The following is a 26,694-nucleotide window of genomic DNA, read 5'->3' on the forward strand; positions in this document are numbered from 1 at the left end:
CTGGACTGCCTATTAACTTTTGAGGATATACAGTCCCTGGTTTCCCGGGAGACTGAACACATAATTGAAAAAAAGATGGCTCCGTAAAGATAACAAAGCTTTCTAGCGTCTCGCAAATGAATTGCTCCATAAGCACCCACAGACTTTTGTTTTCTTATGCAAACAATTGGCTATAAGTTGGCAATTTAATGAATCATAATTTCATGTTGTGGGCCTCATTGACAATTCTCAGACAACTGGTTTATTACCATAAGTATGTCTCCAGAGAAAATGAATTTTAAAAAAAAAGTTTTTTTTAGAAAAAAAGTTTTTTTTTTTTTTTTTTTTACTGCTGGCTAAACTAGTCCGGTCAAGTTTCATTACCCATATTCAACATACAGGAAAACTTTTCTTACTTGCGGTAAGATTCAGCTTTTTTTTTTTGTCACAAATGCCATAATTTAAATACATGCAGAACTCAACCATGATCATTTTGACATACCGTAGTTGCCTCTGATTCATTGGAGTCATCATGTAATTGGTGCGAGATGGTGTCATTATTGCAGCATCTTAGGAACAAGTGGATTTTTTTGTGCTAGTGACTTTTCAGAAATCAGTCTGCTGTTTAAATGAATGCACTTGTGGCAGGCACAGACACTTCATGTGTTTGATTATAGTGCATTTCTACAGCTTGAAGCTGGTGTGGATAAAATAACAGACCAACCCTAACCCTTGCTGAAATGTAAACACTTTAGAAACGTAAGGCCATTTATTTGACACGCGTTACTAACTTTTGGTCTGGTATGTCTTTTCCATTTCCCATTCCATTTAATATAGAAAGACACAAGGCTCTTTGGGAAACCTCATCCGGTATCTGAATACCATCTGTACATGGACTCATCAATGGCCTTCGCAGGCGTTTAAGGTAGAGGGGTTATTGTACGCAGCAGGTTCAGTCTTTGCTGCTGAGCACAATATCGAGGCAGAGGTAGACGTGGCACTACACAGCTTATTCGGCGTCAAAATTTCTTGTTATTGCTTCAATGCTGCCTGCTCTGTTTTTCTTCCTCCTCCATTGTCCGGCTACGAAATGTCTCGAGCGGTCAGGGGGCTGCTGTTGCTACTAGTTTTTGAACCGGCCCTTCCTTTTCTCTTAACTCCAACACTTAAAGGAAAATGTCATAGACATGCTTGTGGACTCCTAAACATTTTACAGCGCCGTTCACATCCAGTGGTTTGTATAACATCCTCCTTTTGTCAGGGTGAGCGTCTGTGAGTTAAAGAAGCAAGTCCAGTCTTGCGCAATCTTTCGCCTCACACTACCGTCTCGTTGCCTGTCCCTGGCTTAATCCAACCTTTGCCCGGTCCTCGCTTGCCACCTCGAGTCACCCTGCTGTCCTTGAGTAAGCGGGCGGAGCAGCGTTGCCACGTGTGGAGGGTCTTGGCTGACCAGATCCACATGCCCGAGGTGATGCCCACCAGTAGTGACATGAAGATTCGAAGCATCTCTGATGCAACGTAGGAGTCTTGGGTGGTGGCTTTGAAGTCCCCCCAGTGAGAAAGTTGGTAGAGGTAACAGCCAATCACAGTGGATGCTGGAACGGTGTAGAGAACAGAAAACACTCCGATCTTCACCATTAAACGCTCGAGCTTGTCCGTCTTGGCGCCATCCTTCTGCAAATTGGAGCGGATCTTGAAAAGAGCCACTAGGCCAGCACAGATGAATAGCGTACCTGCAATTTAAAGTAGGACACATTTCATTTATCATATTTTGTAAACAACTTCTGATGCCCTGTATTTCTACAAATTTATTTTTGAACAAACATTAAACAGCATTGCTGTTATGTTACATTTTATTTTAAAGAGGAAGTCAACCCGAAAATGTTCTTTAGAATAATATGTTCTATGTGCCTCCACTAGTCGATATACTGATTAATACTGCGTTTGTGGAATATGAGAAATCCACCCATTTTTAGCTAGCTCAGGGGGCGGCCATTTTGTCACTTCTGTGGAATGAAAATGACATCACAACTACTCAGGGCTCAGATAACAACCAATCAAGGATTAGCTTCAGAAAAACAGGTGAGCCGTGATTGGTCGTTACCTGAGCCTTGAGCAACTGTGATGTCATTTTCAGTCGACAGAAAGTGTCGAAATGGCCGTGCCCTGAGATGGTTAAAAACGGGTAGATTTTGCTACTTAACTCATATTCCACAAACGCAATATTAATTAGAATGCCATGTTTGGACTAGTGAAAATGCATAGAACATATTTTTGCAAAGAATTTGTTTGACTTTCCCTTTAAGTAAAACTACAGTTAAAAATAAAATGTACATTATATGATAGGCAATAGTGAGGAACAAAAACTGCTGTACAAACGCTCTTCCCTCATCAGATCACCATTAAAATGGAAGTTGTTCACAAGATGTGGACATTTTCCGCACTTTAATTCATCCGAGCGACTATTTACATGTTTCATGGGTGCTCGTTTGGGCTAGCAACAATGTTCAAACGGACTCTGCTGTTAACCCTTTGTGTGTTAATAACAGCAGAAATGTGTTTTACGAATGGGAAACGGGACGAGGCTGTCTTTGAATGACAGGCTCAGTAACTAATTGGGGCCTGGTCACTATTTAAGCAAATGCAGCATGCCATGAAACTCTTCATTTGAGGTAAGTTTTTAATTACCTATGAGGAGGTAGGTCGCTAGCGGCGCCACTACGAAGCCTGTGAGGGCCTCTTGCTGTAGGTTGCCAACATAGCACAGGCCGGTCAGATCGTCAGCATCCACCAATCTCATTATAAGAATGACAATGGTTTTAACAGCTGGGATAGCCCAAGCCGCTATGTGGAAGTAGGAGCTGTGCATTTCAATAGCCTCGTGGCCCCACTTCAATCCTGCTGCCAAGAACCATGTCAGGGTCAGGATCACCCACCTGAATTGAGAAGAAGAGAAAATTAAACAACGCATGGTTCTCTATTTTTCTTTCTATATTTTTACAGTGTAAATACAGCTATGGCTAATCTGTGTTGCTCTTTGTGGCGGCACATAGTAAAGGGTTACACAACAGATGGTGGTGTCATATTTAAGGCCAGAATGCAGTCCTTTGGGTTTGCTTTCCTGGAAAGGGGAAATCAAGGGCAAAACCCAAAAGGAAGACTTTGAGCTGTGTTTTTCAATAGCCGCACAACGAGTTTGTGAAAGGTGGCCTCATTCCAGTGGTAGCTTTTTACACGTGTGAATTTATCCATCTAGTGCAGGGGTTATGGGACAGGATGGCAAGATTTTAAACAAAACAGGATGCTCGTCTCGGCTTCCAATTGTTGTTCAACAAGAGATGATTTTGCGTGTGCGCACGAACCAGAGAGAGGAGGCCATGCCAAAGAAGTAGAGCAGTAGGAAGACGATGGCACAGCCGGTGCTCTTTAGTCCTTCCTGCACTAGAATAGGAACTTCGGTGGCATCCAGGTCACATGACACACGTTCCCTACCCAGAGTCAACCGGACCTGAAGGAGAGATAAATATACGTTGTTAAACTGGAAAACAGTTGCAAAAACAATCTGTTTTTTCCTTCTAAATGTCTCTACAATTATGGCAAAATTAAATTCTCTTAAGACCATGTTCATTTTGAGAAGTTAATGGGAGAGCACATTACAGAAAGCAGAAGTAAATTACAAAGAAGTACTTTTTCGACTATGAGCCGTTACTTTTTTCCCCACCCTTTGAACGCTGCGGCTTTTAATGTGACGCAGTTTATTCGCGAAATTTTACCGACGAGCTTCAGGCCGCCGAATCGATTTACCCATAGTCTCGTCGCATCGGACCAGTAAAATTACCAAGCACGTTTTGGTCCAACCAATGAATTGGTTGGAGTTCTCCCTCAAACGGAATATTCATCAGCCAAGCGCGTTTGGAGTGTGGAGGCGTGAGGAAGGAGTGGATCGCAGAATTCCAGAATAGTGTGCGCGGCTGTGTAGGAGTGAATATACAGAATATATAGTAGAACAAAATCTCGAGTTGACGTGGGCATTGGGAACTAGTACCATAAATACAGCTCTCTCTGCAGTGCGACCCCGTTGCGTCAGCGTCTCCCCAACACGTAACAAACTGGTTTCCAAAGGCTGCACTGTTGCGTGATGAAACTTCTCAGCAAATTTGTCTCATGTGACAACGAGAGACTGAGAGAGGTTCCAGGACACTACTGTGTAACTAGTTGCGTTCTGAATTGTTTGGCGGGAAAAAAAAGCGCCTACCAACGTTTAAAGCGGAAATATATATATTTTTTTTTATAGTATATATATTTTTTCATGAATATGTTCTATGCAGGCCCAATAGTTGAAACACTGCATTCTGATTAATATTGCGTTTGCGGAGTGTGAGTTAAGCAGCATAATCCACCCGTTTTTAGCCATGCCATCCACTGAAAATGACATCACAAACGCTCGGGGCTCAGATAACGACCAACCACTGCTCAGCTTCAGAAAACAGATGAGCTGTGATTGGTCATTACCTGAGCCCAGACTGAGCAACTGTGATGTCGTTTTCAGTCAACAGAAGTGACAAAATGGCCGCCCCCAGAGATGGATAAAAACGGGTAGATTAACTCTTATCCCACAAACGCAATATTAATCAGAATGCCCCATTTCAACTAGTGAGCCTGCATAAAACGTATTCTTGAAAAAAAATATGTTTAGGTTGATTTCCACTTTAAGGTAAAAAAAAAAAAAATCCATCTCTGTGACCTCATTCTCACAACCTATGTTATAACGTGACGAACCGTGGCTAATAATATGAAGCAGCCAATGTATGTACAAATTAGTTTTGTGGCTAAATCGAGCTGTTGAGGCTTTTCATTTTGTAGACATAATGGTAGGATTTGACCCTGGCTGTGTGTCACTAAGGCAACTCGTGCGTAAAACAGTGGAACATTTTTAATCTTAACAACCGAATATCCACATGGATAACAATGTTAGGTACAGCTGCATGACAAGACTTGTTTTAAATAAGATGCCCTCCCAAATGGACTAAACGTACTCTGCAAGCGCTGACCTCTGCCAAGGCTGAGCAATAATACGAGATACGGTAAATTCCTCCCCTCAAACTTCGTGGCTACTGAGACGTTGTACGTAGGAGAAATGGAACAATTTACAACACATTCTTTTCCCAGTAGCGCATTTGGAATGTTGCATTCAATGCTGTTCCTTTACTGTCGACCGGGTGGTACTGCACATTTACGGTGAAAACATCTACCACTACATTACATGGATCTCATTTTCCAACACAGTTACACTTAGTTTTATGGGGATTTATTAAGGTGTTTTTGAATTATTCCAGAATGAAGAAATTGTGTGTGAATGCTGGAATGCTCAAAGAAAATGATGTCGAATGATATTTGATCAAATGAAATAATGTTCAATGGTGTTGAATGAAATGAAATGACAGAGTGATATACAATAATGTTGAATGATACTGATGGAAAAAAAAAATAAAATATGTTGGTGGGAAATGTGGAATGATAAAGATTTAGATTCATAGATATGAAATGAGTGGAATAGTATCAAAGGATATGGAGCAATATTGATTGATATGGAATGACTGGTGGAAAATGTGCAATAAATTGATTAAAATGTGGAATTATATTGAAAGTTGAGCAATGATCCTGAATAGGAATATGGAATCATGTGAAATGATCCGCCCATCCATCCATGATCCAATCCTTATTTTGCTGAAAAATGTGCAATATGTTGGCAAAAAATGTGGAATTTGGGAAAGCTATGAATTTTTGGAATGTGAAAAATGCTAGGCGTGAACCTTTGGAATATGCTGAAGTTGGAATGGTGAGAACCAGAAATGTGGAAGTACAAGCGCATAAAAAAGTGAGGAGAAAAAAAATATGCAATTAAGTTCAAAAGTGTAGAATAACATATGTGCGAATGCTTCCAGCATTCACCCAATTAAGGTAATCTGCTTCGTGCTCGGTTGAGGTATTTCAGTCCATTAAATTCAACAATATTCTTAGAATTGGTGTCGTAGCGTTGCACTGCTTCTACACTGACGTAAAGAAGGGGAAGTAAACCTATATACACACACAGTGATGACTTACCAGGTAGGCGACACTGTACAAATTGCAGCACATGGACAGGAAGATGATGGGCCTCTCAGGGTAGGAGAATCGTTGGGAATCCAACAGAAAGGTCAGGACCGTTAAAGTGGTGGAGAGGAAGCACAGCACAGCCCATACCGCCATCCAGGCATCCGTGAACACTTTGGCCCCGCGCCTGTAGAGCCCGCTGTCATAGCCGCACTGGAGTGCGCAGCTGTCCGTCTGCTTCAGCCAGGTGTACTGGTCGGGTGCAGAGCCCAAGGCCTGGCACTCCTCCTGGTGCGGAGGGTGGCGGTAATACGGCGGATCCTCATCCCCTGGGCCCTCCATGCACATGTGGTTGTGGTCATTCTGAGGCGGGAAGAGGCTGCAGTTGAGTACCTGCACAGGGAAGAAAATGGAAAATCATTTATTATAATGATTAAAAAAAAAAAAAAAAAAAAAAAAGAGGCTCCTAATTTCACATTCCCCACATAGGTCGTAGGTCAAGCACTCCGATTTAAGTATTTACATTATGTGAAGGTTGTTCACTCACCTCTGGCCAAATGAAACCAAACTCGTGGAGCACTGGCAGGCATTTCCGTTTGACGGACAAACACATGCTGCCACATGGTCCAATAGGAATTGGTACTTTGTCCGTGCACATTGGCACATAGACCGAGCACAGGAAGAACTAGAGAAAAAGACAAAGTGCTAGTTACTGGTAGGGATTGGCAATCAAACTCATCCAGGGAATGCAGCAAAGAGTTTTCAAATAGCTGCTTCCTTACAAAAAAGTCAATCTTATGATACGGTGGACTTTTTCTCCATTAACATCAATTCAAACTTTAACGGAGAAAATCAATCTGCAATTACCATAAATGGCTGGATGAACACTCCTACGGGCTTGTTTTGATATCCACTCTGTACCCCATTGCGTCATCCCAAACCATTGCATCACGTCTACTGGTTGCAGGTCAACATTTCCATTTATAATAGCACAAACTAAAAAAATCATAACTTGAGTCAAGAAACCGGAGCCAACATCAACCTGCTGCAAGGTTAGACACACAACTCCGCGTCTCCAAAAAAACAACTCGAGGAGTAAACACAAGGGGCATGAGCCACTTAATGCTCCATAATCCCCCCCCTAATCCAAGGCTCCATTTTTCTGTGCCATGGCAACTGTTTTGAAATAGATCTATAAGTCTGGGTTCCAAAGACATTTTCAAGAATGCATTTGACCATTTCAGGTGATGTGACACCTTTAGGGATCTGAAATGCTTGAGTTATAAAGTATTTCTCAAGGCCTTTCGTCTTCTTGTCAGCGGGTAAAAAAATCTATTTAATGAAGTACGCATTCATAACGTACTTGAAGGTTTGAAAGTCTGACTGCCCAACTCAAATACAGTTTTTGAATGGTCCTGTATTAAGTGGACCATATAAAGAGACGGGTTGTTTATAATTGTTTGCATTTTAACAATTTGCGACTTGACGCTTGACGTAGTTTGAATGCAGTGATGACCGAGAAATGTCGAGGGGTGTTTTCCCTGACCGTTGGTAAACTGAGTGCTGCCATTTCAGTGCCTGAAGCTGCCCTGGTTATTTGCCAGGAAGCCTCCCATTAGAGCAAATGTTAGGGGATATGGTTTCCCTTTCACCTTTCCTCCCTCTTCTGTGTGTAGGAGGGGGTGTCGGCTAATCTTACAGGGCAATTTGGAGCAGGAGCAGGGCAGGACTGTGGAGTTTGCAGTTCCTGTTCTGTCTGTCTGCCTCACACACTGAGCAGTGAGCACAAATGTCTTTCCAAGCACTTTGCTTACTGTGGCACATTCAAAGCAATTTTGCCGTAACTACAAACACCTGTCCATACCAAGTGCCGTTCAAGTAACCCAAAAAAAATCCCCACAACAACAAAACAAAACAAACAAAAAAACCAACTCTGCTGACAAGTCATGAGCAAAGATAAAAATCAAAATAGTAAAATGCCTAAAATGACAAACTTTGCGATCCCAAGATGTCATATCCTAGTAGTGTGAGGGTATAACTATAATTACGACTTCTAATGCGGACATTGAATAAAAGATCAAATTCTAATGCAGTTTAATGTATACTGCACATATACTATTTATTGCACAGAAATCCGTGCCTGTTTATTTGAACACAAATGCTCTACTTCGGGAGCGTGAATGGACACAGGGTGATTATACTTTCTACCATGTGTAAAAGCATTAATTGTCACTATATGTCAGTGACATAAATAGATGAACAACGATACATTATATGCACCGAATAAATTCGATTTTTGGGGGACTAATTAAGTAAACTTCGATAATGTCCTGACTTGATCACTGGTCATCCTCGCGACCAGCGAGGAGACACGCAGTGAGGATGGTCGGCAGAGGAGACTAAATTGGCAGTACATTGCACATTAGGCTCACATGAACTTTCCAGTAAAGCGGCACTCGGTCCTCGTGGTACCATTAACGTGAATACTTTTACTGGTGGCTGCTCTTGGCCGTCATGCACTCCCTTTCCTCCATCCACGCACGCACGCACGCACGCACAGGCTTGCAGCAGACAGCCTGGACCCAGCATTGGCTATTTGAGTCTCTATCCCAAATTGTGTGCGTGTGCGTAACAGCCACGGTTCTCACAAGCTGTCCTGCTGCGGTCTGTTTATAAATACACACGGGTCCCATATATGTGTCGTACCTTGAGCTGGCTGGAGCAGCCGTACTGTATGAGCGGCGTGAACGTGGTCAGCTGCAATTCGGCGTCCGACTGGAGCACGTTGCCGACCAGATTGGGCATTTTGGTGACGTTGTAGCCCAAGCCCTGGCACATGCTGATCCGGATGGGGTCGCAGGTCACCTCCTCCACTTCATCGCCGAAGCCGCGCACCACGCACGGCGGAGCGAGCAGTCCGGACAGGAGGAGCAGGACTGCCCGAGTGAGCGACACCATCATCCCCTGCATGCTCACTCCAAAACGGACTCGCCGTCTTTTGCAATCGCGTCCCTTTAAAAACGTCGCCCTGGAAACAGTCCAAACCGTCCAACGCGTCCAGGCGCAGTCCCTGGTGGTCACCTTATCTTATCTGGAGCGTTTGATAGATGCATATATCCAGAGAGAACGCCGAAACGAATGTAAAAGCCTGTTCACCTAAAAACTGCGCATGCCTCTGCAGGCCAAAATAAATCCCACATCTCTTCCTCGTAGATTCCGTTACAGTCCGCGAGCGAAGACGCAGATCCAGCGAGCAGCTTTTGCGCCTCCAAGCTACAGGGGACCGGCTTCGAACTTTATTGTCTGTTTGTGGGGAGACTATTCAGTCCGTCCACTGCACAACCAACCAATCCTTGCGCCCCACTTCGCTTTCTCCGACCAACCCCCGGCCAGGGGGCGGGGTCCATTAGGAAAAAAAAAAAAAAAAAAAGAGACTTCTTTCCTCACTCCATCGACTCCTTGTTTCCTTTCCTTGAGTTTCCTCTGTAATTCTAACATGTGATGAAGCATAACCAATTTTGACAGAAAGAATTTCTGACGGAATTTCAATGGTTAAGCATAAGAGTAAGAAGTTGATTTCATATTTAAAATAGTCTTTGAGAGGTAAAACTGGGTATAGATTCATTCCCATTCTAAAGGGCCATCACCTCTAAATGGCCCTGACATTGTAATTGAAAGTAGGCGCTTAAGTGATGCTGAAGCACTGCAAATCTGTTTTGCATTGCAATGGATGCACATACTGGACAGGTATTGTTTGACTGTGGCACCCTGGGAGAAGGCTTCACCTTTCTAGCATGAAACGAGCAGTGAAGAGTGAGGGGACTTCAGGGAGAATCTGCAAAAACTGTTTCGTTAGATTATGTTTCTGTCTGATTTGCGTACTTCTGACTCAGTTGATGCGTATTCCACATGTAAATGCAACTGCCAGGTTGATCTGAGAGCTTAGGAGCCTGCAAATATAGTGTCTAAAGTAAAAAAAAAACGTTTTGAACTGTGCTTATATTTGTAATGGGTCAACCTTTTAGCAATACACAATAATATTTGACTTTATGAATTTAAAGATACTGTTTTCCAACTGCAAGAAATGAACTGTGTAACAATGGCATGAGAGGAACATTTTTGCTAAAAGGGACACTTAATTCGGCTGAACATTGACACTTATATAATAGGTTTGTATGTAAAAATGAGCAGAGGTGGGCAACTTACTAAAGTTTGCTGGTTCGTCATTTGTCATCCGTCAGCAGCCTGGGCACCCGTCTGTCATCCGTCAATCTGTCATTTTTGCACGCCGAACCAAACTGTAATCGTCTGTCGGTCAGTCCGTCATGTTATTTTAACCGTGCTTCCGTCAGTAAACATCAAAGGTCCGCCAGTTTGCCAATCGTCAAAAAAGGTCCAACAGATGAAAAATCCCTCCATCCATCCATTATTTGAACCGATTTGATTAAAATGGTAACTGCAGTGCACCATGTACATCATAACGTGTCAGCTTGCTGCTCAGACGGCTGTACACTGACATACATTTGACATTTGACATTTCACATAGCCTACACTTATTTGCCAATCTATTGAACTGCAAGTGGGAGCCTACTGTGGCTTTAACTCTTAAAAGTTTTACTTTAAAATTTTGCTTACCTTAACCAGAATCCTGTGTCACAGTCCTGGTGGATTCAAATGCTTCCCAGTCTTTGTAAAAAAACGAAATAAAGCAGCCGTTACCAGAACTGGGTGCTCCGCCTATGTGACGGAGCGGTCCGTGTATCAGTCTCTGACGGACGCCCGTTTTGCTGACGATTGAAAAATGACGGGAAAAACTTTAAAATAGATGGATTATGCAAAGACGGGAGCCCCTTTATTTAGTCCGCCATTCATCAGTCGTCCGTCATTAGTCTATTTTTCGCGGCATTTCTCGATGTCCGCGGCGAGCGCGGGGAGGAAAATAATGAGTTGTTGTTGCTTGGGGGACAGATTTGTTCCAAAATTGCGTCGACGTGCGATGCATGTACAATGATTTTGATTGGAGAAATTTCATTCGGTTCCTTCCCTGCGTCCGACCAAGACATGGGAAGAGGGAGTGGGGTGTGGTTATATTGCTGACGAGAAAGGAGTGTTTTGAAAGTAGTTAGTTATAGGGATGTACCGATTCACTCAAGACCAAATTCGATTCGATTTTAAACTTTCAGTTACGGATTTTTGATTGGATTCGATTTTTAAAAAATCTTCCATGCTTGTTTCTGTGCGCTAATGTGGTGCTGCAGCCATCCACAAACGCAATGATGTTTGGTGCAAGCGCATAATTTGATCTACACATTCAAATTTTGGTATGCATCTGGAATGGAAAAATTTAAAGACATCGTTTTTAGATGAATTTAAGCTAACTGAGCAATCACTATATCCTAGTTAGTTATTTAATGATTTCTCCAAAACAAATTGACGATAACATGCAAGCTAGTAATATAATTTTCCAGATAAAGAAAAGTATAGAAATTGAGCTTGTTCTAGTAAAAAAATGGACCATCCTGGCTGGATGATCCCTTTTAAAATTGGAAAACCTCAGCAACAGCAAGGTGGTTTCATGGTGTTGCTGTGTTGTGTTTTCATCCCTGGATTAATGGAGTGTTGCGGGAATCTACTATCACAATTTATTGGCAGCAGCAATAACCTCCTCAAAAAAACAACCCTTCCCCCAACACATTCGCACAAACACACGCGCACACACTCACAATCAAATCAGGGGTCAGGACCCGAAGTAATTAGCGAAACAATAGATTGTGGTGCCCCTGCATGGAGTTGATGGTTATCAGGGGTGTGTGTGTGTGTGTGTTTGGGGGGGGGGGTGCTTCTGTGTGCTTGTGGGAAAGCATTTGTATATGCACAAAAACTGGAAAGAAGTGATTCCATGTTCACATTTTTAAAGCTAAAACACACTGCGCCCTTTTACCACACACGAGAGACCAAAATGCCTTTTTGGATAGCTGGAATGCAAGTTGTATTGACAAACGAAACAAGTACATGCATCAGAACAACACAGACAAAGTGAAGGGGATAAGCAGGGCAATACGAGGTAAAGAATGATAACTGCACATTATCAGTCCAAGCCACCCGCGAGTTACCCTTGCCAGTTTACTTTCACAGTTAAGTGTGAATAGCAGGGGCCGGCAGACAGTATGTTGAAGTGCAAGCTAACTTTATTCCACTCAGCGGCTAATGATCTCAATTGCGCTAACAGCAATAAAACAAACTAATAATCAACAGACTATTTTATCCAAATATGTGCGAGACATCGATGCGTGTGTTGATCACACAGAATTTGCTGCATCGGAATTTGAAAATCTTTTACCATGGATATGTTTGCCTGCTTTTTTTTTTTTTTTATAAAATATTTGTGTGTGTTTGTTTTCCGCAAGGAGTGTATTTTCTGACCATGTTACTTGTGAAACACGAACAAGGCAAACCAGCAATCAGATGATGGAAGGGCATCACATCAGTCTGGCGACACTTGGCTAGCTGCGATACATCATAAATATTATGATTATGCTGACTTGGTAATTGATAGTGACTGCAAGCAGTGGGCCACGTATTGCACTCTGTAAATATACCGTCGAAGTGTGTCAAACACTTCATGTGGGAAGAAAACGGGTTTCGGGTTTTCCGCCGGGTATTTGAGGCCACCGATGGAAGCAATCAGAGTGAATCCATTGATGGTAGGTTCACATGAACAGCATGCGATTCTGAACTAATCATCTGTTATAAACATCAGGTCCTGTTATTAATGAAGCGAATGGGTAAACATTTAAAAGACCGGAGCGGACAAGATGTCAGCACTATGGACAGCATGCACTTTAAGGTTTATGTGGTTCATTTATTTTGCAGTGCTGGAAAGCTACTGTACTTTCCACTTCTGTGGGCCAAATGAAAATAGCCTGTACTTTCAAATGATCTATCCCACACTTTTCTCCAATAACAGTCATGGGATTTTTTCTTTTTCTGCGTGAATACCAGCAGAAAGAACTTCAACATTTCGATGGTTCTCAGAAATGTGACTTATTACAATCAACTGCTCAGAAGTGGCTTAGATTTTGCTACCCACTCCCCCATTTGACCATGTTTTGGTCAAATATGTCTATAAGTGATTTTAGGAGTTCATATTCATGTCTTACTCGTTGTCTTTTTAAATGATAAAGCAACGGTAACGGTGGCTGAGTTATATAAAACAAATGCCATGACAAAACACATTTACTAATGGAAAAAAATATATAGGAAATTACTCATTCACAGAAGCAAAAACAAATTCGCAAAATTCAGAAAAAAAAAAGAAAAACAACAGATTACTTTCCATAACTAACCTTCCCTTTATATTCAAGGGGTCATGTTCATAAAATTGTTTTTTACTTTTGTTAGTTGAATTTTACAGTATCATTTTGTAATCCCAAATGCGAATTTGTTCCAAAGTTGGTGAAAATGTTTAACAATGTGCAAATATGTCTCATGATATGTCACTGCATAAGTCTGTGGTCAAAAATGAACTTTTGACAATTTGAAATGAAATTACTTCAAATGTAGGGATGTTACCACTCACGCCTTTTGGTATGAGAGCACTCCAAGGACAGGAAAAAAACAAAAAAAAACACAAGTGTGCATCAGACACCACATAGCACCTCATGGCTCAAGGCCCAGTCCTTCAAGTGCGGTATTAATAGGCCTGCCAACTCCTTGGAATGGTGTGAGTATGTGAAACTGACAGACCTGCCTATAGGAGTGCATGCACACTGGTTAATTTGAAATGTTGACGTTTGTAATGTTTGTAGGCTACACAGTATGTGTGCGTGTGTGCGTGTGACATGTTATGCTGGAACTTTGACAGAAAAGAGTTTTGCAGGTGTTCTGTCCCATGTGGGAGAGCAGGTTCAGGTTACCTTGCAAGGACATGTGCATGGTGCAAACCACATTGGAAAAAAAACCAACCCAAAAAACCTAATTACACCAAGGCATCATTAAAGGCCCACTAGTTAAAACACGACATTCTGAATGATGTTGCCTTTGTGGATTTTGAGCAGTAAAATCCAGACGTTTTTAGCCATCTCAGGGGGCGGCCATTTTGTCATTCCCGTCAACTGAAAATGACATAACAGATGCTCAAGGCTCAGATTCCGATTTCATATTAATCATATTGCCTTGTTTCAACTAGTGGGCCTGCATACAACATATTCTGGAAAAAAAATATGTTTGGGTTAACTTCCACTTCAAGAATGTTGATTGATAACCAATGCCCAAATTATCAATAACTTGTCTCGGTAGCTATGAAGCAGTCATGGTATCAGTCCGGCACTTAGGACTAAGAAGAACCCTTCTCGTAAACCAGAGGTTTCTCCTGAACCATATTCTGTTGTGTGCTGGTTTTGTGAATGTGGAAATCTGAATTTAATCCGTATTCAGACTCTGGTTCGTATGAGCAAACTCTCCGATTATTATACAATTTTGTAATTAACACACAAGAAAACAAAGTCAGCAAGCACTATATCAGTCAGCGATGCGACAAAAACACAGTTTACTTATCGAGTATGTACACTTGCTGCTTCTATGAGCTCATAACCTGTCGTAACCCCCAAAACTGAAATGTGAATATGTCTCAGTGATGAGGGCTCATATTACTTGTTGCAATGCTGCTCGGACGCTGATGGGCTATAACAGATATGATGGCAATGATAGCATTTCAAGATTTTTCATCACATTTTGCAATAGAGCTCTTCATATATTTTATTCCATTTTTATCCTTGTGGGGAAATTAATTTGATTTGATGCGGAAAGAACCAGACCACACATGCGCACACAAGATAGAGATGTCAAAGTAATGCTGCACGACCCGAGCTGAAGAGCTTCGGTGTCTCGCTCATAAACACCGTGACGCTAGCCTTGAAGCAGTTGAGCATCTCGCCAAAAAGTCTTCCAGATGACATATTTTTTGTTTCTGTTGAGTTTACTGTTGGAATTCTGCAGAATAGGTCTTTATATTTACAGCAGTACTGTAGTTGCAACCTTCACTTTCACTTGCAATCATTTGTAATTTACCGGGAACCAGTGCTTACGAAAAGCCCCAAATACTGTAGAACGTCCAGCCAATAGATGCCCCTCTCCATCCGCTGTTCGGTAAAGAAACTGCCCAGACCACTTTAAAAAAAAAAAAAAAAAAATATATATATATCTATTTGGCAGAAGTGGCATTGCGCCAGCGGTAATCAATTCACTGCAACCAAGCAATAAAATTTTCTGTGGTCATGTGAATGCAAGTGTATGAGAAGGAACTTGTCACTGGTTAAATACGAATGCAGTCGAGTAGATCAGAGATTGGAACACCAGATTACTTTTCAAGAAAGCAAAAGAGTTGGACCGTGAAGAATTTCCCAAGCACATCATGTGAACTAAATCCTTTACAGCATAAAAAATGTTTGCCATGCATAGGATCGTCTATTCATTTCTAATTCTGGCTACTTTTTGCAGCAGTAGTTTCAGCCCAAGGCGACTCAGTGTGGTGTCAGGCAAAGTGTTGATAGATGGTTCATGTCCATGTCTGTAAATGGGCCTCTTGTTGGAGGGTTAACCCCTGTAACCCCGCTTGTCTGTAACTGCACGCTGCTCTCTCGCTGCCTCGGGCGGATGATTTTTCTTTCTCAGAAATCTGATGAGCAGGTGGTAGCGGTCCGGTTGGGAAGTGGACAGATGTGCACGCTCTAAAAGAAAGAAAGAAAGAAAAGAAAAGAACAATTCCCTTGCTGGTTGGTTGTGTGGGTGAGAATGTGTGCCACGGATGAAAAATAAGATGCATTTTTATCTGCTTCCTTGTGCATCTGCACCACCAGCTGACGGCTGCTTCCTCTGATTATTGAAATGCCATGAAGGCACAATTTATTGGCTGCTGAAGACAAATATGCAGGATAGATGAGGACAAAGGTCATCCAAGTACGCTTGGCGAGCTAATTCGATTTTCGTACTGGATCATGTAAACGGTGAAATGGGACACAGATAGATATTCAGTCAGCATAAAGTCATCTGCTTTCTGACCTCATGCAGATGCATCTGTCTCTTATGGTAACTTGTTCTCATTAAAAAAAAAAAAAAAAAAAAAATCAAATTATGAAGCTAGACGGATTCACAAGTAGATGCTTTATTAGGCTGCTAATCAGCATCTTTGGTATTTAGCTAAGTATTTGAATTCAAGGTTCGTGTTAATCTACAATACATCAATTTCAACATTTCCAAAGTTTGTTTGCAAGCGCCACTTTTTGGATATGAAACTTGAGGAGTCTCTGGCCTGCAAACCTATTTTTTGGATAAGGAACTTGGCACACAGTGCTTTTCCACTAAAAGCTTGTAAGTGGCAGGAATGTATTTGTTATCCGCCTCACAAATTAAATATGCTAATGCTAAATGTAATGCTAATAACAAATCAACATCCTTCCCCCATTTTTAAATCGTTGGTGCATCTACGCATACAGCTGTGTCAACTGAACCCTCATTCATAAAGAGCCGCTTTGTGCAGGCATAGTAAAGAGGAAAGTAAAATGGACTGGACATGTTTCGTCCACTGATCTTGAACTGCTTTCTCCTGAACTCTCCACTATCCATTTCTCCCTTCGGTTTGTTATTCATAGTCCGTGCTAACTTCCTTGGCACCTGTTTCTTCTCCATCTTGTTGCTCCACTCCCTGAAATAGAACTCATGTCTCTAGAGGAGAAGTCAACACTGTCCCTGCCGTGGGAATATTGAGCCCTGCCATAACACACGCAAGCATATCTTCATAGAAATATACTCGTATTTCAGTCGGATGTCATAGACGCATTCTGTGACCTAGCAGCAGTCACCGAACGGAATGAAGGTGTCACAATATTTCATCTTCGGACACACAACTAGGGCGTCTGTTACGTTCAGTGCCCGCTTATTGGAGCGCTTGACTGATAAAATCACAACCACGTGGCAAATCTTTATGTGCTGAGGTTGAAATAGACAAGTATGGAAAAAAATGCAGAACTTGTCAGTTGAGGCATCTCAATAGTTGTTGAGATGTCTCTTAGTTAAATAATCACTGTCTTTTCTAATCCCCAAATCTAAATTCGATCTCTCACCAAGATATTTTAGACATTTTTGTGACTTTGATGTGACGTAACTTCTAAACCTCAATCACATGAAACGCTTTTGTGATGAACTGGAACATCATTATTGACCTCTGGAGGGGGCTGATCCAAATTTTGAGCCACACTGACTGTTGTGCATGCTCAAATATGTCCTCTCGTTGAAAATGTGATGCCTGTGCTTACTCTACAAACCACGTGGTCGTTTTCCGTTTAGGTTTGGTACTCAATCTGGCTTTGTAGCCAGATGTCATCAAGCATTGCGCAATGCGTCGTTTGTGAGCGTGTGCTCGGCGGCGACTTCCGACATCGCATTATCTTCAGATTTAGCGTGGACACAGCCACCAAAGCATTCTCACCATACCATCGTTGCTCAGCCCAATTGCGCTTTGACTTGTGTGCCATGTGTGTCATCTTTGCGTCGCGCCTGCTACTTTACACCATAAGCAGTGGTTGACAGACGACGTGCACTGTACGTACGCGGTGAATCTTTTGTCTCGCTCAAGTGCCAGACAAATGGACCTTGCCGACACCCAGACAGATGTTGACAAGATGGTTTTCTGTTTGGATGCTCAGTCGAACCGCAAGCCACAATTACACTTGTCCTTGTCTGTTTGAATGCAGCTGGGATGGAGCCCTTGGTTTTCTTTGAGCTGAGAGCTACAGCGTGGTCATGTGACCAGCAGGCTGTCTAAAAGGGTCTGTGTAAAGTTACATTAACAACCTAAAGCGTGTATTAGTAGCATTTTGTTTTGTACTACTGCAGGGAATGTTATGTTCCAGGTCTGGAAATAACCCATGTATTTTTTTTTTTCAAATTATCAAAATGAAGGAGGTGCTGAGGAATGTGTTTTGATGACTTGTTTATAGATAGTCAGTATTGCAAATACACTTTATGTGATGTGTAATTACAGTTTGGTTTTGCATGGTAATATACATGGAGATGCATAATGGCAATTAGCATTTTTTTTTTTTTTTTGCTAATTCAATTTTTTTTTGCAACCTAAAAAGGTTTTCACAAAGTATAAGTTCTGCTTATCAATATTTACTGAGTGAAATGATATTGGACTTTTCCCTTTTGTTTATTGACTTAGTATTACACACAAAGGAGGCACCCAGGAATGATGGATCTTTAACAGTCATGGCTCATGGTACTGTTGACTCCTACTAGAATTTCTTGCAATCAGTCTTTTTATTTATCTTTTTCATCCAAACCTGTGACTGGTACTTCATAGTTAAGAGCCTTCACAGCCAGCATACACTAGAGCTCTGGCAAGTCTTTGAAACACAAATCTTCCGGTGTGCTTAATATTTGCTAGCAAACCTGAAAAGGAATGCAAAAAAACGGCGATAGCTATGGTGATTAATTCTTGGCAAATCTCCGGTTTTGAAAATTTACCACTTGAATTTGGAGACCTGATCTGAACCAGTATCTCTTGTTTTCAAAATAACATCTCATTTTATGCAAACTTGTTTTAAGATCAAGAAAAAAGAAGAAGCCATTATTCACTTACCAAAGAGACAATAGCAAAAAAAAAATAGCAACATGACTGAGTAGTCTCTTGGTGTCGAGCTCTGACTTTTGTTTTCTCCGAGGAGAACACCAGACAAATGATTTACAGAGCAGCTGGATATAAAAAATGTCTATTTTCCCCTTAGATCCCCGAGAGGTGGCCAAGAATGAAATTGAGCGTTTGCATTCTTGTATATTTTTCTTTCAGAGGTTTGAGATGTGGACAGTAGGGATGAGGACATTTTTGTTAAACGGGGTTTGGACTGTGCAGCACCGATTGACATGCAGCAATGTGAGGCTTTGAAGTTAAAAGTCATCTTTAACTCGCAATCTAATGACTTATCGACTTCACATTTACACTGTGTGTCCACTAAGATGAACTGTTTAGCAAAGGCCCAGAGGCTACACATGTAAAAGTAATTGCTGTCCCCTGCGTCACAGGTTCTCAATTCCATGTACCTTCACTTCCTTTATATCACTCATCGGTTCTTTTTGCATTCTTTCTTGCCATATTTTATTTTGTCACATTTTTGGGGCCTTTTTTTTTTTAGTCCAATGACTTTATCTCTCCAAGGCCCAGTAGCAGTGTGTGACCTGGCAATATGTTTTAATGCTTTACAGGGGCCTGGAGAGTAGGTTCAGCCATAAAAAAGCAGTTCAGAATGAGAATAAAGAAGCAGCAGATAGAGGAAGGGTACATTTATTGGAAGGGTTTGTTTTTTTAAACTGCCAACAGCTATTATTTTCCCTGCTTTCCAGCCTCAATGCGGAGAGTGTGTTACTGGTTCTAAATACTGTGACTGAACGCACATCTGCTAACCTTCTAAGCTGAAACTTATACACCATTTGACTTGCATGACTTCATACAGTTACCATCATGCAAGATTTATGGTTACGTATTATGTTGTAAACACTGTGCAGTCTGTGTGTGGTGGAGGATGTGGTGTGTTGTATTTGTTTGTCTTACTAAGTGTTTCAACTACCGCAGACCACAGTGTAGCCATTTTGTCTATTTGGCAGGTAGCCTGTAGTTAATGTCAACATGAGATGTGTGTGTTTGTGTTTTTGTCAGACCAATTTTTAGTAGTTTGAGCAGTTTGAGGAAGTGAGAGTCACATACACCTACAAATAGCTGTTTCAGACCCAAGATTGTTTAACTATAAAAATTAAGACATTTATTGGTATGGCACTTATTGTCTTTGGTGGATAATTCCACAAGCATGACTCACTCTGTCACCAAATTAAAGGAAAGAAAAGGAAGCAGAGTAGTCATTGAAATGGTCATGATTTGAAAAAAAAAAAAAAAAAAAAAAGCCCCAAAAAACATTGACATCCAAGGCAGGGACTCCAATCTTACAGGCCGCTGACCGGTAAAGGGCCACATGCAATTTGGTGGCACAAAGACACTGAACAAAAAACATATTATTGATTATCAAGGTTTCATTTTGAAAATCGGATGCATCATCCTTGGTCTGTGTCAAAACACTCATCTCAGTCACACGGTATCAGCTTTCAAATAAGGCAATAAAGCCACCAAACCATCATGAAGCCCAAACACCCAGCATTAAAAAAATGAAACCTTCGAGGGTTTTTTTAGGGCAAAAAACATTTACCCCAATATTTGACCATCTTGTTGAAGAGAAACAGCCCTCCCACTAATTGCAACAAGGACATTCATCATCAATGGTGAGTTATGTACTTTAGTTAATCATTTGTCTTTATTTGTTTCTACGCCCATCTGCCCAAGTACTGTACGTCTCTATGAAACTGGTCCGGTACACAAAATAAGCTTAGTGAAAGAAGTTGACCATTGGTAAGAGTAAAAACGTAAAAACATTGTCACTTACTTTTTGAGTGCCGCTTAGCGTCATGTTTGTTTTTTGTTCCGTCCACATTAGTTTCCTTCATGCCAGCAAACACCACACAATCATTAATCATTCTAAAACCATATTTGTGACGCCCTTTTGGAGAGGGTGTTGGGTAATTACCCAAGTAATTGATGGAACAACCGATAGGATAATCAATTCTATAAAGATTAATTAATGACAGCCCTACTTTTTAATATATATATATATATATATATATATATATATATATATATATATATATATATATATATATATCATTATCCATACCGCTTATACTCACAAGGGTCGCGGGCGTGCTGGAGCCTATCCCAGCTGTCTTTGGGCAGTAGGCGGGGGACACCCTGAATTGGTTGCCAGCCAATCACAGGGCACACAGAGACAAACATCCGCACTCACAATCACACCTAGGGGCAATTTAGACAGTCCAATCAACTTACCATGCATGTTTTTGGAATGTGGGAGGAAACCGGAGTACCCGGAGGAAACCCACGCAGGCACGGGGAGAACATGCAAACTCCACACAGGGAGGCCGGAGCCGGGATCGAACCCACGACCTCTGAACTGTGAGGCGGACGCGCTAACCAGTCGACCACCGTGCCGCCCCTATATATATATATATATATATATATATATATATATATATATATATATATATATATTTATTTATATATATTTGGGTTGGACCAAAACACATCTGAGTGGACAGCGGTTTGAGTGAGAGACAAATATTTGTATGGATGTGTTTATAGTTCACATTCTCAGCTCCAGTAACTGAAAAGCTTTCTGGGCCCCACAGGAAACCACACTGCTGGAGACAATTTGTCCATTGTTGTGATGTACAACGATGACACTGCACATGTAAAGCTAAGGACATTTATCCTATAATGAGCCCTGACGATGATGGAAGTGGATGTGGTCTCTTCCAGGAAGCGTCCATCCAACAGGATACCTGCGGGTGCCATAAATAGCAGTGTAGTTTACCGTATGTGCATCTCATGTCTGCTTTTTACAATCCTTCTGGGTGCTCAATACTTTCACCATGACGTTGGCACATGCGTTTTGCAACAATAAGAAAATGAAAACATCACAGAAATAACGTTTTAGGAGTTTTTACATTCCACATAACATGTTTTTTATACAATAGATAATTTGTTCCAAATTCCCAAATTTTAGTCAGTGGTGGCCAGAGGGGTTTTTGCAGGGGGCAGGGAGCACAGTATGTTTTTGTTATTATTAGTAGTCTTCTATTCAACAATTGGACCATCTGTATTCTCTACATGTTGTGTATTTTAATAACAAGATAACATTTTCAGCTATTTATAAGTAATATGTAATGTATGATTGCGATTGGCTGGCAACCAATTCGGGGTGTGCCCCGCCTACAGCCCGAAGACAGCTGGGATAGGCTCCAGCACTCCCAGCGACCCATGTGAGGATAACCGGTGTAGATAATGGATGGATGGATATTTGTATGATTATTTTTTTGGGCAGCACTTTCTTACAGCTGAGTTTGTTGTGTTTTGCTGTTTGAATAGATTTGAGTTGCGTTTATATTATTTCCTGAATTAACACATTTATTTATTTATTCTTTTAAGAAGCCAAAAGTTACAGCAGCTGGGGATCGAACTCACGGCAGAAAAATGATTAAGCCATTGCCACTAATCACTCCGCCAAACAATAACAGTATACAACCCTCAGCTAATGCCTTTCTTAAGCCGGCCGAAGCGCGGTCTCACATAGCCGACAAGAGCGATGTGTGTATTCTGCGCTTTAGCCCGTATGTCCGCAAATTTATTGAGAAAGCTATTAAGTTGTAAATTCTGCAAACCTGTTCTTATCCATAGGCTATAGAAGCCTGGTACGTAGTAGCCATATTGGATGGGGCAAGTTCCCGTCAACGGCAGGAGTCACTCAGATAGGCCGGAGACCGGACAGGAAATGACGCCGGAAATATTTCATTGTCATTATTTATGCCATTTTCAAGTTGACTCAGCTGTGCGGGAGGGCAGCACCTTTGTGACCTCTGTTGACGAACCGCCACTAGTTTTAGTATGAATCCATGTTTTCAATTAGTGAGTGTTTGATATGAAAAAAGTACTTTTCTCTTTTCTCTTAGAGCAACATGTCAACATATTATGTATATTCACAAATTACTCAAATCATGCCTCGAGTGTCTGTAACATGCATATTATGTACACTAACATTGTTGATCTAATCTTTAAGTAGGCAGGTGTTGTGATTGTAATACTTAAACCACTGCAACAATTAATACTACTACAACAATTAATTTGTGACACACATTATACAGTATTCAACTAAGGTCTCCATGGAATGACAACATCAAGGAGCAAATGTCTCTTTTCTGCAAAGTATGGTCGCTGGTGATCTCCTCAACTTCTCTATGGGATATCTGGTGGGCGGAGCTAATGTGTAAAAACGAGCCAGGCATGAGGACAGAGTAAACAATGAATTGCACCCCAGATTTCAACTCAGTATCCCACAAAGAATATTTTGATTGTGTCGAACTGTCCACTCCGACCAAACACCCAAAAAGGCAACATAGTTTTCAAGGAGTGTGTCCATCCCTCTTGTTCTGTTCCAGAAATGTAGACTCTATTCCAAGGTACACTGAAGTTTTCTGGCCTTTAGAGACATATTATGTTGGTTTTACCTGTCATTTCTCATTATTATAGCTGCTGGGGTAGGGAAATATACTGTATGACCCTGGGTCATACTTTCAAAGTTTGACATGTAATTAGGCTGTAGAAGATGTTGCCCAACTAGCTACATATAGTGTTTATTATACCTCAAATATGGAAAAACAACAATTAAAATGGGTAGTTTATTCCTTTTCAAGCATGAAAATGAACCCGGTATGGCTATCCAGTCTATTTTCTAAAGAAGCTCAGCACTCTGGTTTTCAAACTGCAAGTATCCATAATGAAGTGATTAAATGTAGGAGCCAATGTTGTGGTGGAGCACTCTGCATGTTGTACAGCCACCCAGGAGAGACAAAACCATGAGTGGCTAGTAAAGGTAGCCTCGAAGAAAGGACATCTTTGTTTCTGCTCACACTTAAATGAAGTTAGACTTTTGTTTTTCAAGATAGAGAATAAAATTACGTTATTTTTTTTTAATAGCTGTTATTTTTTTTAAGCCAGTTACGTTTTTATTGGGGAGATTGCTCAAACATGCTGTAACTGCATGGTTAACAATGGGGCCCTTGGTGGCTGGGATCCATGCTTTTGGGCAGCATAAGTTTCTGGTGCAGATTATTGTAATGCGTTAAATGCACATTTTTTCTTTGCCGGTACTTTATATGATAAAAACTTTATTGTTGGAGGATATTTTCCAATTACAGTATCTGGACACTACATTTCTGTGAACAACTGTGTTTTATTCCTGCCCATGGTGAATTAATTTGACACCTGGGAGGCTGTGTCTGTGTGTGTGTTTTGGGGAAATGCCAAATATATATATATATAATTACTACAAAATATGTTCCTTTACAATTGTGCATGTCTGTGTGTTGTGTGTCCCTGTATGTGTGCGTGAGACTGTATGAGGTCATTAGAAGCAATTAGCTGTGGCGCTGTAGGCCTCGTTAGAGACCTGTTGATGGATTGGAAACATCCACGGGGTAGTCATACTTACTCAGTTGTACTCTACTCAACAGCCCTTGCGCTGGTCCACTCAAGTTTGCATGTGTGTCCGTCCGCACGCAAGTACGCATACGTGCATGTCTTTTGCGGTTGTAACAACAATACAATTGATTTCAGAGGTATGTGTTAGACCTATTTGAATCATTATATGTGATTAGTGGAGAGTGAAGGAGCGCGCCACTTAATTTACACTAACAAAAACTGTACTGTCTTGTACTGTACAACCAGCTGCTAAGAACCACCACCCAGAAAAGAAAGAGTCCCTTCTCCTCTAATGTTCCTTATCACCCTCTTAATTGGAGTCTATTTTCTGCTTAACTCCGATCATGTCGGAGGTAAGTTGGTTTAGTATTTTGGGTCATATACCAACAATCCAACAATTACCGTATTCTTTTTCAAACAGATCTAGCCGTCAAACTTACATGCTTCCAAATATTGAATTGTTCTTTGGCACATTCTGGCCTGCTCATCTAAAATGGGCGGAAAATGGAACAAACACACTTGTGTATTCCTGTTTATAGATTGGGTTCATTTGTATGGCTTCTTACAGAAACCAGGAAACAACGGCATGTTTTACTTTTTATGTTGCACTTTACGTATCTCGTGACTGAACTTAATAAACCGCACCTGTGCCTACCCACACACACCTGCCAATGATCCCAAACTCGCCGCAACAGCAAAAAAAAGCAAATCCAAGCATTCTTGTTGGGAAACAACCAATTTTAGCGCCACCTTTGTTATAGTATTGAACCACAAACACTCAGCATTGTCAATCAAAGGTGGAATGTCATGGAGGCTGCAGCTATGTTTCTCTGTTGTCGGAGAATCCAAATAGAGGATAGCTAGATAGATGGATGGATGGATAGATAGATAGAGGTGTGTTGGCAAGATTATCTTGCAATCCCTCTGATAACGGCCACCTGTTTCTTATCAGTGACACACACATACTCATATCTTGACTCGCATCTTTTACATACATAATTTCCCAGTAAAACCACCCATAAAGTGAGACACTCTCTACACATGCTAAGTGCTCAGTGGACGAACTGGGTCACTTCATGCCAGAGCATGAGCAGCATGGTGTGGAAAGATGTTTGGCTTGAGTAGTGGCATTTGATGAAAAGCCTATCATTATCATCTTGCTCTTACATTTCTATTTCAACCATCTGATGTAATTTTGCAGCAGGCGATATGCTAGAGGGCACACTGTCATGTCAAGGTTTTGCTCTTAGAAACCAGTGAACAACCAGTGTACATTCTCTTAACATGACAATAAACCTCCTGGCGATTGTGTAAGGGAATAGTCATTTTAATGGGTGTGCGCGCGTGTGGGTTGCATTGGTGAGTGAATGTGTGAGTGAGTGAGCTAGACATTGAACATGTTATTTTTCTTCCTGCAAGAGTTTGAGGATGTGCGCAAGTTTGTGTTAATGTGGTAACTGCCACAATGTTGTACTCTCAAATTAGTCAGTGGTTTCCCAGAGTTTTGGAAAAGAGTTTTCTTAAGAAGATGAAAGTGATTTGGTAGGATGGGGAGAAGTGGATTCTGTATATGTGGTGATGTGCGCACGCATCTGTGCCTTTTACATTTCTGTGTTCACCTAATAAGTACAAAGTACGAACTATGAACTACTACTAATGCTACTAGTATGACCTCATGTTATTGGTTGTATTACAGTATTACTGTCTCTGAACTGTAATGCATTACAATATGTCTGTGTTGTGCTTAACAACTGAAACAACTGATTTCAAATGTGTAGCTCACCACAAAAACGACATTAGTTATTGCATACAAAAAGTAATATCTAACTGTAATTTAGCTGGCTGCTAAAAGCAGGTGCAGTCAGTACAAGGGCGTAAAGTGGAAGTCAGCCCAAACATATTTTTTAAAGAATATGTTCTATGCAGCCCCACTAGTTGTAACACAACATTCTGATTAAGATTGTGTTTGTGGAATATGAGTTAAGCCAAAAAAAAAAAAAAAATCCACCCGTTTTTAGGCATCTCTGGGGGCGGCCATTTTGTCACTTCTGTCGACTGAAAATGACATCACAACTGCTCAGGGCTCAGGTAATGACCAATCATAGCCCAGCTTCAGAAAACAGGTGAGCCGTGATTGGTTGTTATCTGAGCCCTGAGGGTCTGTGATGTCATTTTCAGTCGACAGAAGTGACAAAATGGCCACACCCCTGAGATGACTAAAAACGGGTAGATTTTGCCGCTTAACTCATATTTCATATTAATCATATTTCCTTGTTTCAACTAATGGGCCTGCATAGTACATATTCTTGAAAACATATGTTTGTGTTGACCCTTTAAAAAATATATCTGGATGGGTGGCGGCTAATGATAGAAGTTATAAACATCGCAAAGCACTCGGTAAAAACCAAACGATGAGCTTAGGGTCAATGTCCAAATGTTGATACAATATCTCCTCATTGAGGTGTTGCAGC

General features: G+C 41.2%; 1 protein-coding gene and 1 long non-coding RNA gene across 2 annotated transcripts in view; one reads left to right on the top strand and one right to left on the bottom strand.

The window, feature by feature from the left end:
* Positions 1-26,694, top strand: part of LOC147144648 (uncharacterized) — a 68,274-nt gene that overhangs the window by 12,526 nt on the left and 29,054 nt on the right. The gene's annotated exons all lie outside the window — the stretch shown is intronic.
* fzd4 (frizzled class receptor 4) lies at positions 716-9,385 on the bottom strand. Its single transcript, XM_086036395.1, has 6 exons — positions 8,779-9,385; positions 6,620-6,757; positions 6,085-6,465; positions 3,342-3,487; positions 2,668-2,915; positions 716-1,712 (listed from the first exon to the last, which is right to left on the bottom strand). The coding sequence occupies exons 1-6, from the start codon at positions 9,040-9,042 to the stop codon at positions 1,294-1,296; spliced, it is 1,596 nt and encodes a 531-aa protein (XP_085892521.1). The 5' UTR covers positions 9,043-9,385; the 3' UTR covers positions 716-1,293.

Source organism: Filicampus tigris, chromosome 7 (assembly GCF_054856515.1).
Source record: "Filicampus tigris isolate MCC_2025a chromosome 7, RoL_Ftig_1.0, whole genome shotgun sequence".
Lineage (NCBI taxonomy): Eukaryota > Metazoa > Chordata > Actinopteri > Syngnathiformes > Syngnathidae > Filicampus > Filicampus tigris.